Source organism: Melopsittacus undulatus, chromosome 1 (assembly GCF_012275295.1).
Source record: "Melopsittacus undulatus isolate bMelUnd1 chromosome 1, bMelUnd1.mat.Z, whole genome shotgun sequence".
Lineage (NCBI taxonomy): Eukaryota > Metazoa > Chordata > Aves > Psittaciformes > Psittaculidae > Melopsittacus > Melopsittacus undulatus.
Window position 1 is genome coordinate 147,859,497 of NC_047527.1, and position 16,341 is coordinate 147,875,837.

The following is a 16,341-nucleotide window of genomic DNA, read 5'->3' on the forward strand; positions in this document are numbered from 1 at the left end:
CGGCATCTCATAGCTCCATGACCATCAAGGTGATTCATATGCTATAAATTTGCAAAGCAAGACATATTTAATAGGCTGTGCTTTTGATGCATCAGGATTTTTATCACCTATTTGAAGGTCAGATAACTGCTGTCCCTGATTAAGTTATTAAGATATTAGGGAAAAAACAATTCAGTCAAAAGGTAAGATCTGTTCTGGTGTACACCAAGGAGTGGAGGATTGTCATAGCAGTGGGCTGTACATGATGCAAAATTATCCATCAGTTGTGTGATCATCTTTATTGCTGAATAATTCTTTACATTATGGGAAGAAACATAAAGTTTTCTAATGGTCAGTTTCTTTATTTCCCCAAAGATAATTTTAGGAGTAAAATAATTTAAAAAAAAGCTCTGTGAAATTCTTAATTTGCTTGCTGATTCAGTGTGTGATCACTCATATTTATTAGAGGGGAATATAGTAGTCACTCTTCCGTTACATAGGCTACTCATTGCTCTGTGTCTTCTGATAATTATAATCTTCTAAAGAACAAGAGAAACTTCCTCCAAATGTCTAGTGTGGATTATAAAATGAAGTTGATTCCATAAAATCTCAGGAGCTGTATTTAATTCAAGCTATAAAATGTAGAAATAATAAATAAATAAGAAGTCACGTAAGAACCAATTTTATGGTTTGCTCTATGGTAGCAAAAGTGAGATGATTGCATGAATGCAAAATTAATCCAATACTTGGAAATATTTAAAGAGTTTTTTTTGGTAGCCTAATGGTTAAAACCCATGACATTCTTCTGGTGATTCTCAGTGCTTAACATATCTTCTCATATCCCCAAGAGGGCTGAACTGTGCCATTTCTCCTATATGTTTGTCTAAATAATAAATCAAATACCCCAGTCCAAAAAAAACCTCAAAAAGGCACAGGTTAGATCTCAGCTGCTCTAGAAAGCCTTAACCTGGTTACTAATCAGGCAGAGCTCTTCACAGGGCAATGAAAAAAGTTAAAACTCCACTAGAGGTAGGTCATGTTTAGTAGCAGGCGTTTTGTAACAGTTTATTCTTCCTTTTGTTTTGACCCATTTAACAGACTTAAGATAGTATTTAGATATATGCAGATATTCTCATTTACACCAGCTGACCACCTGGCCTAGTTCGCTGACTAAAAGATTGTGCAATGGAAACTACTCTTTTAATCCAGCCTGATTTGCTTGTTTATGGATTTCTGGGGTTATCTTCTGCCCCAAAAGATTGTCATAGCATAGTCCATTTTCAGCTTCAGGACTTGGATGTAGCCCCTGGACCATTTCCACCTAGTTCATGTTGTTTTCCCCTGCCCCACCGCAGAAGATACAGAGTATAGTTTAACAAGTGCTTCACCATTGCCTCTTGCCACTGCTTCACACAGAGCTGGTCTGCTAACATGAAGCAGTTGCTAGGAATTGACAGAAGTGATACCATGGCTGGGAACTTCTTTCTTGTTAGCTGCTCTGGTTGATTCACCCTCCCCTACTTTGCTGCAGCCAAAGTGACAACAGTGTTGGATGGAAGTAGATGTTCAGCCATAAAACACTAGAGATGTAGATTATGCATAATAGGTTCAGGAGGTTTTCTATGACAAATGCAGAAAAATGGATTGGCCAGCTCCTGTAGTTGCTAAGGTAGAACCAGCATAATTTCATTTTAAAGAGGTAGTTTGTGAAGTGCTCTGAAAATTAAGAGTGGTAGATAAGAAAAATTAATCTCTACGATGTCATATACAAAACAAAAACTGCATAAATCCAAGAGGGTCACTTAATCCAAATGAGTTAACTGCTGCAGTGTTTTTCTTTATGCATTAGTCCTTCATTAATGGTTCTAATGCAAGCAGCTTAGAATAGCACGTTATTGATCAGAAGATAGTGCTGATAAAACCTGTTTGGCAGCCTTTACTAGGAATATGCCCTTAAGGAACTTAGCTTAACCAGATGTCACTGCATATTTTGATACTGATTTGCTCTTTGTAAATCAGGGCCCTCAAAAGTTCTGAGCATTTTGATTTGATCTCCTGACAGAGTGATTTTGATAATGTCCACCAAAAAAAAGTAAAGACCTTGTATTACAGTAAATGATAAAGAAAGGCTGGGTCCTTCTTGGTTCAGGAAGGATCCTTTAGTTCTGCCATTCTTAATCTGTGCACAGTTAGAAGTTAGCAGCAAATGACACCAGTTGGGAATTACTGTGAATCTGAAGTACTTTTACAGTCCCTCCCATCTGTCATTTGTGATGACGAACAGTTTCTGTTGCTGAAAATCTCAAAAGTTACTTCAAACACTTACATTGTAAGAAATAAGAAAGAAACGTAAAGGTTAGATCAGCTGTTTTTGCTTTTATTTAGGACACTGCAAATCAGTCTCTCTGTGGAATGGGTAATTGTAATCTGATGTTGTTGCACCAGGGCTCTGCGGTAGCAACATATCCTCAGTTGGATTATTTTGTTGTTCACTACTACTTGTTACCATGATGAGTGGAATGCATTCTGTTGCTCATTAAAGAGCAATATCATTGCAAACAGATGCAGATGTTCAGACTATTTTTGTGATTTTGTTCCTAGTTTACATTAGTTCTTCTAAGTAAGTTACATATATTCCGTGATTCAGACTACCAGCTGAAAGCAGTGTTTATTGCTCTTACAAATTATCGTCCTGCTATGCTGTTTTATAGACCAAATCTTCTTGAGCAGTCTGGTAACCCTGTACAGTAAAAAAAAGTTAAATTTTAAACATGTTTTAATTGATTTTGTGGCGTGTGAATGAAAATGGATAGTGACAGAACTGAGCAAGAACAACATGCATGTTGAAGGCTCTTTGCAAGAAATAGTGATAAAAGGTATGTTCGGAGGCAATAAAAAGGGCAACTAATGGAAAAATACTGCAAGACCATTCAAAACAAACTGATGATGGTTAGTTCTGAGGCAAGGCAATGGACAAAAAAGCATAACAGAATCAGTTTGGGAGAGAAATGAAAGATGGGGTGTGAGCAAGAGCTAGATTAGATAAGGATTTGATTATAAGAAGAGATTGAATTTCACATTAAGAATAATTCAGCCCAGCTTATTTTCGATTGCAGAAAGCTTTTAATGTTCTGTTCTGCAGAAATTCTCATGCTGTCATTATCAGTGCAGCATCTGAGCTCTTTTCAGTGTATTAGTGGGCAATACGTGTCAGATTTCTCATCCTTTTGACCTCTGAGGTGAATGTTTGGTGGCGTTTCTTGGCTTGGTTGTTTCTAATTTATATATACAGAGAGTTAGTTTATATTTAGGTTATATCTGTTCACAAGCTGTATCTTGCACTTACGCTAGAGATAGGAAACATGAAGGAAAGCTGTAAAGGAAAGGGAAAAGCAGGGAAAAAGGGAAAGGTTTGTGTCATACAGTGGAGAATAGCGAAATTTGTGATGGTTCTTCAGTCCTGAGTGACTTAATTTAGCAGTTTGTGTGTCACCATATGGACATTTGGCTTCCTGCAACTGAATAACTTGCAGTCTTCCTGCTTAAATGAACTCTAAACCTGAGAACTGGAGTCGGTTGCTGTACACCTTGGTCACAACTTGCCTGGGGAAGCTAGTTAGTGTATTAAAGATCCCTGCTCTAGGCATACAGTCCTCTAAAAAGACTGAGGTAGTGACCACAACCTGTTGTCTTTCAGAGGTTAAATAGCAAAGTGGCAACACCAAGAAAATATAGTTACATATGGGAAATTAAGAGAATAAACACTTTCTGTTTCTTCTGGGATGTGAACATATCTGGATTAAAAGGGAGTCTGAAGAAGTCTCTGAGGTCATTCTCCTGCCTTCAGGCAGGACCAGACGTCATTCCTGATACATGCTGTTTTGATTTGTTCTTAAAATACCTTTTACCACTGAACAAACCTCACTGCTTTCTGCCCATTTCCTGTGGACATTTAATATAGTTTGCAACCTTCCTGTTTCCAATAACATTTTATACAGTTCAAAAATCAGCCATTGCTCATGCTGCTGAGTATGGGAAGAGGATTGCTTCATGGGGTTTTTATATCACTCTCCTACTTAGACCCACGTTACGAGATCCCTTTTCTTCCTGTTTTTATTTTCTTTTTGGCAGTAGTATGGTGAGTTGACTTAGGATCATGGTACCATGTGTGGAATTCCCCGGATCCCTTTTTTTGTGGAATTGCTTTCTGTTCAGGCTCTTCCCCCACGTCCTGCTCATTGCTGCCTCAGTTTCAGACTTCTCACATGCTCTAATTGTATTAAATGCCAGTATTTCAATCTAGTTTCTCAAAATATTTTCTGTTTATAATCTACAGTCCTCAAAAGAGCAGCCTCTCCCAGTTTCATATCTTCATGCAGAAGAAACACCTCATATCAGTCCCAATTCATTTGGTACAGGCAGTCCCTATGTTTTTGGCAGAGGCCTGGGGGGCTTAGACTAGGTATTTTGTTCTTATCTGGTTGTTAGATTTCCCTGGAACTCACAGACTGTTCCCTGTCATCTGACATCTGTGTATTCCCAGTTTTATCTCTTGGACAGTCTAGGAGTGGGGAGAAGCTTAGTGATTTACTAGATACTTTTATATAGCATCTCTGAAAAAGTATTAAAGCTTCAGGCAACGTTAACCCTCCCGTGCATGGATAGACTGTTTGTATTTCTTGTGCAGAGTCTGTTTAGGCAGATGGTGAGGAAAAAAGTGGAACATACAGTTTTCCCTCATCCTGCTGTAATATCAGAATTGCAGTCCGTGGTTTTAAAACACCGGCAGCTCATTAAAACAGACTTCTTGCAAATAACTAACCAGAATTGACTACAGGTAAAGTGTAAAAGAGACCAGTTTTCCAAGTGGTGGTTTGGAGAAATATTGTATATGCTTTTAATAAGGAGGGCATATTTGAACTTCAGTAGGAAAGAACCGGAATGGCATGGGGTTTATTTAGGTATGGAAATGTGGTCCATTTTCTTTAGTCTGTGTTGTGGAGGACTGGACAAAGAGTGATTCTAGAGGACACTGTTACAATATTTAAGAAAAAAGGAGGTGAAAGGAGTTGGCTCCTATCACAGCAAGGCAACAATGTCTATACCAGCTGTTAATAAGGGATATTGTTCATATTTCTCAGATTAAATATGGCTACTGAATCAGCACATAACAGATGAATGAAGGAAGAGCAATCACTTAGGATGCTAAAAAGGTAAGCAGGCAACAGGTAGACACCAAAACTAACTAGATAATAACTGGAATGATAGCTGTGTTTGATGCTAACATGTAATATTGTAGCCCTTAAACCCAGAAAACCAAAACCAAAAAGCATGGGTTTGTGTTATTAGGTGACAGAGTTAACCTAATGTAGTTCAACAAATGGAAAGAGATCATTCCACATAACCAGATTCCTATTAATTTGATCATAGTACTCTTGCTAAGGTTTTGAGGAAATGGAGGACAGCGTAATCAAATGCTTAAAAGTATATAGAAGGGAGAGTAAAATGCAGTAGACTTTTTCAGGAATTGATTGTTGGTGATTAACCTATCTCATTCTCCAGTAAAGCACAGTAGTTTCTTCTCAGGCAGGAGAAATGCAATGGATGTAGTTTGTCAGATGTCAATGAAATAGTTGATACGCTGTAATGATGGAAGTTTTAGCTAAACTAGGGAAGATGGGGTTTGAGAGAGGAACTGCAAATTGACTTGTGAACTGGCAGATGGAATTGTCTTACAACTTACAATGATGGGTTAACTGTTGTCTTGACACAGTTTCTTAGAGATCAGGTGCAAAGCTGATCCTATTTAATGCTTTGGCCTTGGCTCAGAATCAAGAATATCTTGATGAAATGTGCTGATGATACAGATTCAGCCTGGAAAAATAAGCAGAAAGATTCAGATGAAGTTACAGAACTAAGCAATGCTGATGACAGTAGCAGCAAGAATTTCTGTGTAAAGATGGAGCTAGTTGGTTAGAAATGATTGAAAAGAAAAAGAATGGGGTAATGTATGGAGGATATTTAATGTATTCAGCAATCTCAGGATGGCTTTAAGCCACTATTCTGGATTAGTCAGAAAATTGCTGTTTATCAAGCAAAATAATTCCAGTAGAGAAATACAGGAATACTGATTAACTCTGAAATCACAAAACATTGGTAAAACCTTCTCCAGGATACTCATTAGATCACAAATGCAAGTGGGAGCAGAGCTATGAGGAAGAGCAACAATAGAAAATCTGTTTTCCTACAGGATACTTGTTTTCATTAAAATACAGGCTGAGAGAGGTTTCAGTTGCTCTCTGCACAATCATCAGATGTAAATGCCAAAAAAGAAAGGTTGTTTGAGACATAGTCAATGTTACAAAAAAGAAAACCCAACAAACCAACCCATAAAACCCCTGAAGAAAACAGCATCTGTAAACTCTCTATGGATCATTTTTGGGGTGGAAATGAAAAGCAAGTGTATTCCACTTGAAGGGATGAAGTTCTATTCCACACTTGCCTTTCAGAAGGAGTCATAAAATAAGAAAGTTCTCAATGCGGAGTCAGTGAGAGTTCATAAACAGCAGTGCTTAAGTTAGTGTTTTGAACAGGAAAGGACACAACTCGGTCATTAGGACCTTACTTCCTTTTCCCGGTTTTATGGCAGCTTCTAACTTCAGAGCCTGACTCAGGAGGGAAGGGTGGTTTGAAAGTTAATTATCAGTCTTTTCATGTAATGTAGCATGATTCCTGAATGGAATTACCTAGAAATATGGTCTTATAATACAAATGAACTGCAATTAGAGCATGCACTGGCTTTAAGTGGATATGGTTTGTGTATATACTAAATGCTAAGCATAAAGTAGATTATATGATTGCATATGCTTAAAGAATTTTAAAACTTCAAATTTCTTAGCAGGATGTGTGTGGAAATACATACGCAAGGTACCTTCTATCTAACCAGTATTTATATCTTACTATCACTCTGTGGCAAGTAGAGTTTTTGAAAGATAATGGAGTTCACAGTGCGAAATAATACCGCTCTTGATACATACGCTGAATTAAAAATGTGGCTTTTTTGTAATTTTTGCATTCTAGTTACCTAAAATTTCCTCTAAACTCTATTCCAGAGGGTAAGGTTTGTGCAAAAGGTGGACAGATGAGCAGCAGATGATATAAAGGAGATTTGCTAATAGATTTAGTAGAGAATAAATCTTCTTAATCTGTCTGAAAAGATAAACTAACAGAAAATTGAAAGTGGAGGGAGGACATAAGGAAATGATCCAGTAGTTTTATGTAATCTCCAGTTAGCACTAATATTAAGATACTTTACTCCCTGTTTCTAAATGCATCATATTTAAAACAGGGAAAAAAAGATGAGTAAAGAGGGAATTTGCAGATGCAGACTAGGCTGGTCCAGCCATCGTACTAGAAGTATAAAATTAGCATCAAGGAGTTTGCTGAGTATCTCTGGTTTTATGACTTAATATGCTGCATTAAATGATACAGATAAATATCTGTTTTTCCTATTTCCCTAGATTAAGTTGTTTACCCCAGTTATATAGTCAATAATGAAGTATCTTTACTAGTTACGTTGCAATAAAAATAAGTTATACTGCAGTAAAATGCAAAAGTAGTTGCTAGCATTATATGTGAAACTTCATATAAATAGCTGGTGAAATGCACATAGAAAATGGTTAGTTTGGCCATGGGAAAAAATACTTTTAAAGTAATGTATGTTCAAATGTAAATGAAGAAGAAAATACATGAGAAGCAGTAATTTTGAAAGGCTGGAAAAAAGTACAAACTATATTCAGATTTAGGAACTTCTATAGATATTTATAGCCTTGAATAAATGTTACTTCTATAAGATTATTTTTGAAGTGTGACTGCTCTCTGCTTTCCCTACCCTTGTACTCACCAGGTATGGATTCATCGTATCAATTGTTAATCATTTGGATGTTTAGAAATGTGCCATTCCATTGCTCTTGTTTTTCATCTTTAATACATATCACATCATACGTTATTCTTGGTAGCTGAGTCATGTATGCCAATGCTGTCAGCTGGAACATGAGGATATAGAAGTCTAACAGAGGGTGCACCCCAGATACGTTCAGTTTCAGTAGTCTGCTACAGAGGAAGGCTGTCCTTAGGTGTTATTTAATAGAATTTTGTTAACTACCTCAGGAATAGGATGAACTTCAGATTTATCACAGAGATAAGAATACTTAGTTTATAATATGTTTATGAAAATATTTTTATTTGTCGAATAAGGGGACTCCTAAGTTTCATTTTTAATACCATAATAAAAAAGTATCGTTCTTAAATTAGATTGGGCCAACTTAACATGAAAGAATAATTCCTTTAGTTCTTGATCAGAAATGCAGAGCCTGTACTGAGTCTGACTCTAATTAATTTAATAAGAAAAAAAAAGATACTTTGAAATTATTATTTCAAAGCCCTGTCAAAGAAAAGAAATTTAATAGTTTCAAAGGTGAGAGAACGTGGCAATTCCCATTTTCAGCTCTCTTTGATAGGAAAGAAACTGGACAAACTCAAATCTTTGCAATCACATTTAGATAATATTTCAGACAATGTGTTCTGCTATGACTTTGGAGTTTGCATTCCTTACACTCTCCAGCAACAGCAAAGCAGGCAGTGGCACAAAGGTGAGCAACCCTTGCTGCAAATCCCTGTGAAGAAGAAACATGTACAGCTTCTATACTGAAGCCAGTTGTTTTAATAATACAGCATTAGTAATTTCCATCGTAGCCGGCAGGCAGTCTGCTTCCACTGTTTTCCATTGCTGGCAACAAGGCAATGAACAGCAACTCACTCTCATTCTTGCTTTAACTTTGAGTAACTTGTGGGACTGCAGTCCTTGAGGCATGACACCACCTGCACAGCAGGAAGAGGTGTGACTTGGGATGTTCATTTTGTGTTGACAGCTAAATGTTGGTCAGGTGTACTTTAGAACCCTAATTTTTGATGGGTGAGTGTATTCCACCTTGATTGTGCTTTTTTACTGTGTGTAAAAGGGCTGCAACAAGGCCTGGATGAAGCATCTTCTGTGCAGTTGCATGTTCAGGTATAAATTCTATTAATCTGCCTGAAATAACAAGGATTAATTGCCAGGCAAGGGCATGATACACTGCTCGGGCAGCTCACATGTACCTATGTGTAAATCTTGATGCTCATTCAGTTTTTTTCTTTCTGTCTTTGCATGTTGTCCTGACAGGTGTGTACCCAATCACTGTGAACATGGTGGCAAATGCACCCAGACGTGGGACAGCTTCAAGTGCACTTGTGATGGAACTGGATACAGCGGTGCTACTTGTCATAACTGTAAGCCATCTTGGGGGGCTGAAATTACAGTGGAGTAGGAAAGACACTGGTGTCTTCTGGTTGAGATGAAAAGTCAAAGTCTTCCTCTGACTTTATATATATATATGTAGATACAGATATCTATCCTAAAACCTTCTCTGAAAGGAGGTGTTGGTTTATTTATACTCCACCCTATCTACATGGGGATGTGTTTACATAGCACTGTGCTGTATGTACCATTGCAAGGGACCAGAGCAGTACAGCTGTCTTAGTTACATATTCTCTCTTAGAAACACATTCTTAGTAATTGCACACTAGAGTTTCAGATGGACACAGTGAATCTTCACTAAGCTGTTGGGGAGAGCTCGTGACCCCTGCTAGAGAGACACTGATTCCGGTTGCTCATCCCAGAGAATGTTTATATACTGATTTCAGGCCATTCTGAAATCAGATTATTTACTCTGTCAATATGAATTTCTCAAATAAGAATATTTCATATGAGCTTCACATGCCCTACACTATTAAAGCACAGAAAGAAAAGAGAAAGATACATGCTTTTTTATAGGTTCTGAACAATGTGTGCTGAGTCAGTGGCATGTTTCTGTTCCTTCTCTCATATGCTAGAAGCGGGATTTCCAACTATGAAGTGTATTCTGAAACAAGTAGAAGATGCAGAAAACATATCCAGTCCTTAGTTATGTCCCTTTTCCATAGCAAACAACCTCTAAATATTGAGGAGAGAATAGACATGCTTCTGAACAGATGAAAAGTTAAAATTGAAGCCAGGATTTACAGAAATACAGATTTTATTACTTTACTGTTTAACTTAACTATGGCTGTGTAAAATTTTACAAAGATAATTGCAGAATTAATTAATTTTTAACCAAAAAAAAGCCCTAAACCACCGAGAAAATGTTGCCAATTCACAGTTGTCTGCATTTCAAAAAAAAAGTAAGAGGGAATATATTCTATGTAGTAACTATGAATGTATATATATATATATGTATTGAATAGCAAAGTTATCCATGGTCTGGCTGCTGAACTGGAAAAACTGAAAGACTTAACGAATGTGTGTTAAAAAGATAGATTTATGTGCCAATGATTGGAGGACGAATTTCATGGGCAGCCCTTTTTCCACCGTGTGTGAATGTGCATGGTGATGCTGTGGTTGCACCTCATCTTGGGAAAGGAAACAGAATTTACAGTGAGGGAGTATTTCAGTGAAACAACAAAAAAATCTTATGTATAATATGAATATACATACGAATGTGAATATAATGCATATAATATTTTAAAGCTGTGGCTGATCTATTACAGCCAGCTGGAAAACATGATTCCTATGCATGTTAAGATGTTTAACTGCAGGAATGCAGGGATAGAAGGTCAGTTAAGTGTATTTTAGCTGGTGAGCCTCTGGAAAGACATACTGGGTTTTAGGGGAGACTGTATCACATTGGATCCAGCAGCGTGCCAGAGGTGAGGATGCTGTAGAAGTGAGCATGCTGCATCTGCTTTCCCCCCAGGCCCAAAGAGTAGCAAGGCTGTAAATGTATTTTATGTGGGCATGCACCCACAGAGCCCCTACACACCATATGTACATTGCTGGCATGCAGATCATAGAGCATGAATGTGAGCACAGCACCAGTGGCCCCATCCTGCACACCTTTGTAGCAGAGCAGGATACATGTGCACTAGTGAGGATGGTGAATTGAACATCCATAGCCGCACACAGCGGATCCTTTTGGCTGCCCAGCTCAGCACTCAGGTCAAACCAGTGGCTGCCCCTGGATCTCAGCCTCCAGAGCTGCTGATGCCTAGAGGCATCTAGGTGCCTCCAGGAATACTGGAACACTGGATGGCCTGGCTGGGTATTATTTGGGCTTCTGTCTGCTCCACTGTGGGTGTGCAGATGAGCTTTTAAGGCATAGCCTAACATAGTTTAGCTTTCTTCTTGCAAAGTAGCAAAGACAAATGGATGGCGTCACTTTTCTGAAATCACATTTATTACAAGGGAAAGAAATAATAATCTAAGGACCTGTGAACATTTCTTTTAATAGGATTTTCACCTGCCTTTTATGGATAAAATAATGCAATAAAGCAAGCAAAAGGCACTGCTGTGCTGCAGTATCAAAAAGGGGATTTGGAGTATATTGTCCTGTCTTTAGCTATGGAATGGATAAAGTGTATGGGATTACAGATGTCCAGGTCATTTGTAGACACACCGTTCAAGAGCCTTTATTTTTTAATTCAGGAAAAGTTTCTAACTCAGACAGCTGAGCTTTTGGTTCATTTTTGTGTTTAAAGAACATAACTTTAGTTTCTATCATGTATGTTTCTATACTTTTGGAAATCTTTCTTACAAAACAAGGGTGAGCAGAAAGTTACTTGATAGATAATCCTGTCAGAATATGGGAAGTCTTAAGCCTTTCTAGAGTATAGAGTTTAATGGCACAAGAATGGATGAAAAACAAAGTTACAGATTCAAGCTATAAACTGAGACCATCTGAAATTTGCCTTTATTGAGTAGCCAATAGCTGTCAGTATTTACATGAATGCATTCCAGTATTAGGTATAGCTGCAAATAATGAGGGGTTTTGTTGAAGCTTGCCAAAGGTAATTACACTTTCCTTTGGGGTCTCAGCTCTGCTACAAAGATATCTGCCCTGTCTGTCCTCTCCTACTTGTGCAGCGTCCATGTGTACTCAGATGCGCTTGGTGTGCTGCCTTCTGCTTTTGAGTTTTGGTGTTTGTGGTGGTAGCAGAACAGAAGAGATACTGAGGAATGAGAGAAGTTGGAATGATCACTGGTGTGTGGTATATGAATAACTGAAAACCTTTTTAAAGAGCATTGTGGGTTGTATGGAATTTAGCAGAAGTCATGATTCTGTGGGGCAGGCAAGTGTTTAAGTATAGATAGCACTCGTTCAGTACCCCTTTACTTACATATAAGATTATTTTGCAAAACAAATGGTATTACTCTACATTAAAATATATTTTTCTTTTCTCAATGTGTATTTGTGCAGTAGATATAACAGCAGTTCTCAAAGAGGTTGGAGTCAGGACTGCATTAGTGGTGACTGTAACTATAGATGATGATTTTAATGTGTTTGAATTTTGCTGAACTTAAAGGAACAAGATAATTAGGTTTTACTGAAGTATGTGTGGAGACTGTCAGTAAATTGATTTTGCTTTGGCCAGAGAATCCAACATTTCTCTAAGCTTTTCACCTGAAACAAGGTAGGGCTTTGCAGCCTTGACTGAATTTACAGTTGCAGTTTTAGGTTCCTTTGAAGCTGAAATTCAAAGACAAACATTAAAATAAATAAACCTGAAATAATAAATTTAATTGTTATTATTTCTCCAATTGGGTACATCAGTGATGCACATTTGCCATTTTAACATCATGAAATAATTTGCTTTTCAGAATAGGACACCATTACAGGAACACTTTTCATCTTTCAAATACATGCCAGAATCTCCAAGCTTTGTGTCCACTGTCTGGTTATTTGTCAGAGGCTTAAGCTGGTATTCACAGAAAAAGATGTTTCTACTCCACAGTCATTTGTATCATCCAGCTACAACTGGGTTCCTGGCCTTAATGGTGAATTAACCAGAAATAGTGGGAAGTTGTAGTTCTATTGCATGGTAAATACCCAAAAAATTTGCAATATTTCTTGTGGTGAACATCCTCAGTGCCCAAGACAATGCTATGGCCTGCTAAATACCAGACTAGAGCATCAATGTTATCATTAGACAAGACTAAAAGATAAATAAATGTATTTACTTAAAAATAATGATTTACAGCACTGCAACAGTTACAAAATTATTTTTAAAATTATTAGGGTTATAGTTAAGCATAAGTATTATCCTTACCTGCTTTATTGCATCAGCTATGTTTTAATCCCTGACTACCTAGCCTTTACAGCCAACCAAAGGCTGACCTGATGTGCAGAGTTCTTAGGAGCAGTGTTTTTCCACATTCTGTTGATAAATGGTTTCATAGCCTTCAAGAACAAGAGCTTATGACCTCTGAATCCTCTGGCTTTGTTTCATCATAGCTTGTGAATAAATGTTAACCTGTGTTTTGGAACGTTGGTTCACTGTTAATGAGGAATTAAGCACTGATCTGCTCTTGAAATGATGCATACATGAAGTGTCACTGCAATTCTAATGGACATTGACAGATTTTTCCAGGAATATTGGCCTTCTCCCTAAAATTAAATAATGCTTTAATAATGAATTTAGTAGTGTCTAGAAACACTTTGAATAAGAAACATCAGTGTTACTCTGTAGAAGCTGTGATAATTTACATTCCTGACTATTGTAAAAATCATCAGTAATCAGAAAACTGAATCTAATCTGCATAGGCTGTGATCTTCAGCAAGACCTCCATCAGTTTGTAATAACTGATTTTCCTGTATTTCCGTAAATAAGGAAACATTGGAACACTGGACTTTCCACATTGAGAGTCTAGATAGGAAAGGGTGGCATGGTAGGGGTTTTTTCTTGTCAGCAATTTGAGAAGTAGTTCCACAGCAAGAAAGAAAATACATAATTTGGCAAAAAATAAGTTTTGAACTTTAGGAAGAAAAAGAAAAGAAATTGTCCATATGTATAGTCATCCCAAACAAGCAGAGTACTTCAAAGCAGCACTTCAATGCAGACTGGGAAGGTTGTGACAACAACTCTGTTATTCCTTGTGATCTAAACCAGATTGGTTAGAAAAGGCAAAGGCCTTGCAATTCCACGAGCATATTAGCACATTATTTGATCAGGAAAAAGAGTTCTTTTAACAATTGATAGACTGTGTGTATGGAAGCTTCTTCCTTTCTTACAGTTGAACAGAGGGAATGGGAAAGTGTGAATAGAAAAGTACTTTCATGAGACCTGTGTCTGCTGCAATTAAAAATACACAATGTTGAAGGCTACCTTCCTTGTTCAGTCTGATCTAAGAGAAACAAGCCAGACTGGCTGCTGAGAGTAAGATTATCACAAATCAGGTTATATAACTGCGGTCACAGAAATGCGCTAATTATTCTCAGGAGGATGTAGAGGCAGCCAGAGTGCCTCCAGGCAGCAAGAGAGTCACCATCTTCTCTGGGAGATCTGAAAGGGGAATCTCATTACTGACAAAACACAGGAAAAACCCCTCTAAACTTTCTACCATCTGACAGGATGAAAGTGGTGTGTATTGCACTGTGTCCTATTGAAAGGCTTTTAAAGGACAATGCAGCCATCAGGCACAGTCAACACAAATGGAAAGTCCTGTCTAATTGAATATCCTCCTACAATGAAGTCACTTGTCTGGCAGATAAAGGGAAAGCAGTCAGCTAGTATTTCTGAATCTTAGTGAGGCCTTTGGTACTGTCCCTCATAGCATCTTTATGGACAAGTTGTCCAACTTTAAGATGAGCAGGTAGATTGTGCACTGGGTGAAGAACTGGCTAAACGTGTATGCCCTGGCAGCCTGGAGGTCAAATATCATCCTGTCACGCATAAGACAGCATAACCTGGCAGTCAAAAGAGGTGACTGTCCCAGTGTGTTTAATGTTGATGCAGCCTCATGTTGAGTTTTGTGTGTGGTTCAGCGCCCCAGCATGTAAAAAGGATGTTAAGGTACCTGAGTGCATCTAGAGTTGGGTAACAAAGGTGGGGATGCTCATCTTGTTTCCCTGGTAGCCAGAATACCTATCCCCTCCCCTCCTATGCAAAAAATAAGGTAACAGAGAATAATTCCCCTCTCCCCCTGCCATATCTTCCAGTGCAGCAGAACTGGCAAAACCTCTATATAAGGAAACATTTAACACATCAAAGTATTTTTCATCAGTATATCACACTATGTGCACTCCCCACCCCATCTGCCCATGGCTTTGGAGGGCTCATTGCAGCTCTAACAGGGGCACATTGTCCTGCTCTTGGCTGTCCTAGAGGCAGGCTTATGCACAACTGTGTCTCCTGCTGTCCTGGCTGGGCTTCCTGAATGTTCCCTGCACCTTGCTTGATGTTTTCCTGGGCTGTCAACCCTGCCCTGACCCAGCCTGGAGAGGGCAGTGTTAAGAGGTACTGCTGCTTCCTAAAGAGACACTATACATGTACAGCTGTCTAAAGATTTGTCTCTTTTATGGTTTGGTTTTTTTTTTTTTCTTTTTTAACTTATTATTCTCCTTAGATTCCAGAGAAGTGAAGGGAGCAATGTATTACAGATAACTTATTAAAAATGCACAGAAGATGCTATCATTGCTTCCTCTGCACAGTGTTCCTGGATGCTGCAATGAGTTATGCTGAGCTAGACAAGTATTACACTCTTACAGAGAAAGGCCTGAAGATCAAATGGTGTTACTCGTACTGTCAGCTTGGAGCATGCCCACACTGGGTTTGTGTGCACACCTATATTGCATGCCACATTTAATGCTTAGTAAGAAACATTGTCCTGAGATTCTCCTGCTACTTGCGTGTTTCCTTTGCAGAAAACACGCTTCATTCTTAAGCATGTTCCTGCATGCAGCAACATTTTCAGAGCAAGTTTGATCTGTTGGTCTATGAGACCACAGAGTAGATCTCCAGATATGGTCACAGAACACAGTGTCTTGTCACCAAGTCCTAAGAGGATCATATCGCCATTGGCAACATAAGCAGCCACATCTCAGTGTGTCTCAGATGAGCCTCCATGTCAGTGCATTTCCTGACTTCTCCACTGCCATTGTCATCTCTGCAGTTTATTTAAAACCAGCAATACTAACAGGGGTCTTTGCTTTTGAGAGCAGGCATTCCTCCTGTTTAAATTACAGACTGAAACATAACACATCTTGTGTAGCTCACTAAACAGTCCATGGTGAGGAATGGCTGTTGTGAGAATATTTGAACCAGTAACTTGGATAAGAAATGACTCTGCAACTCACCACAAAAACAGGCCTTCAGGTCTATTCTTGTTATTTCTTAATTCTCATTAGCTTCTGTGACAGTTTTATTAAAGCCAGGCTAATAACACTGAGTCTTGTCAGCACTGAGCCTTGTTAGCTTTGTAAGGAAAATCAGATCTTTATTATAAACACCAAT

At 38.2% G+C, this 16,341-nt stretch overlaps 1 protein-coding gene across 1 annotated transcript in view; it reads left to right on the forward strand.

Annotated features, from left to right (window-relative positions):
* The window catches only part of CNTNAP2 (contactin associated protein 2), a 1,129,462-nt gene that overhangs the window by 700,296 nt on the left and 412,825 nt on the right, over positions 1-16,341 (forward strand). Inside the window, exon 11 of the mRNA XM_034062602.1 lies at positions 9,200-9,306. Coding sequence (XP_033918493.1) covers positions 9,200-9,306 — 107 coding nt within the window. The remainder of the gene's footprint in view (positions 1-9,199; positions 9,307-16,341) is intronic.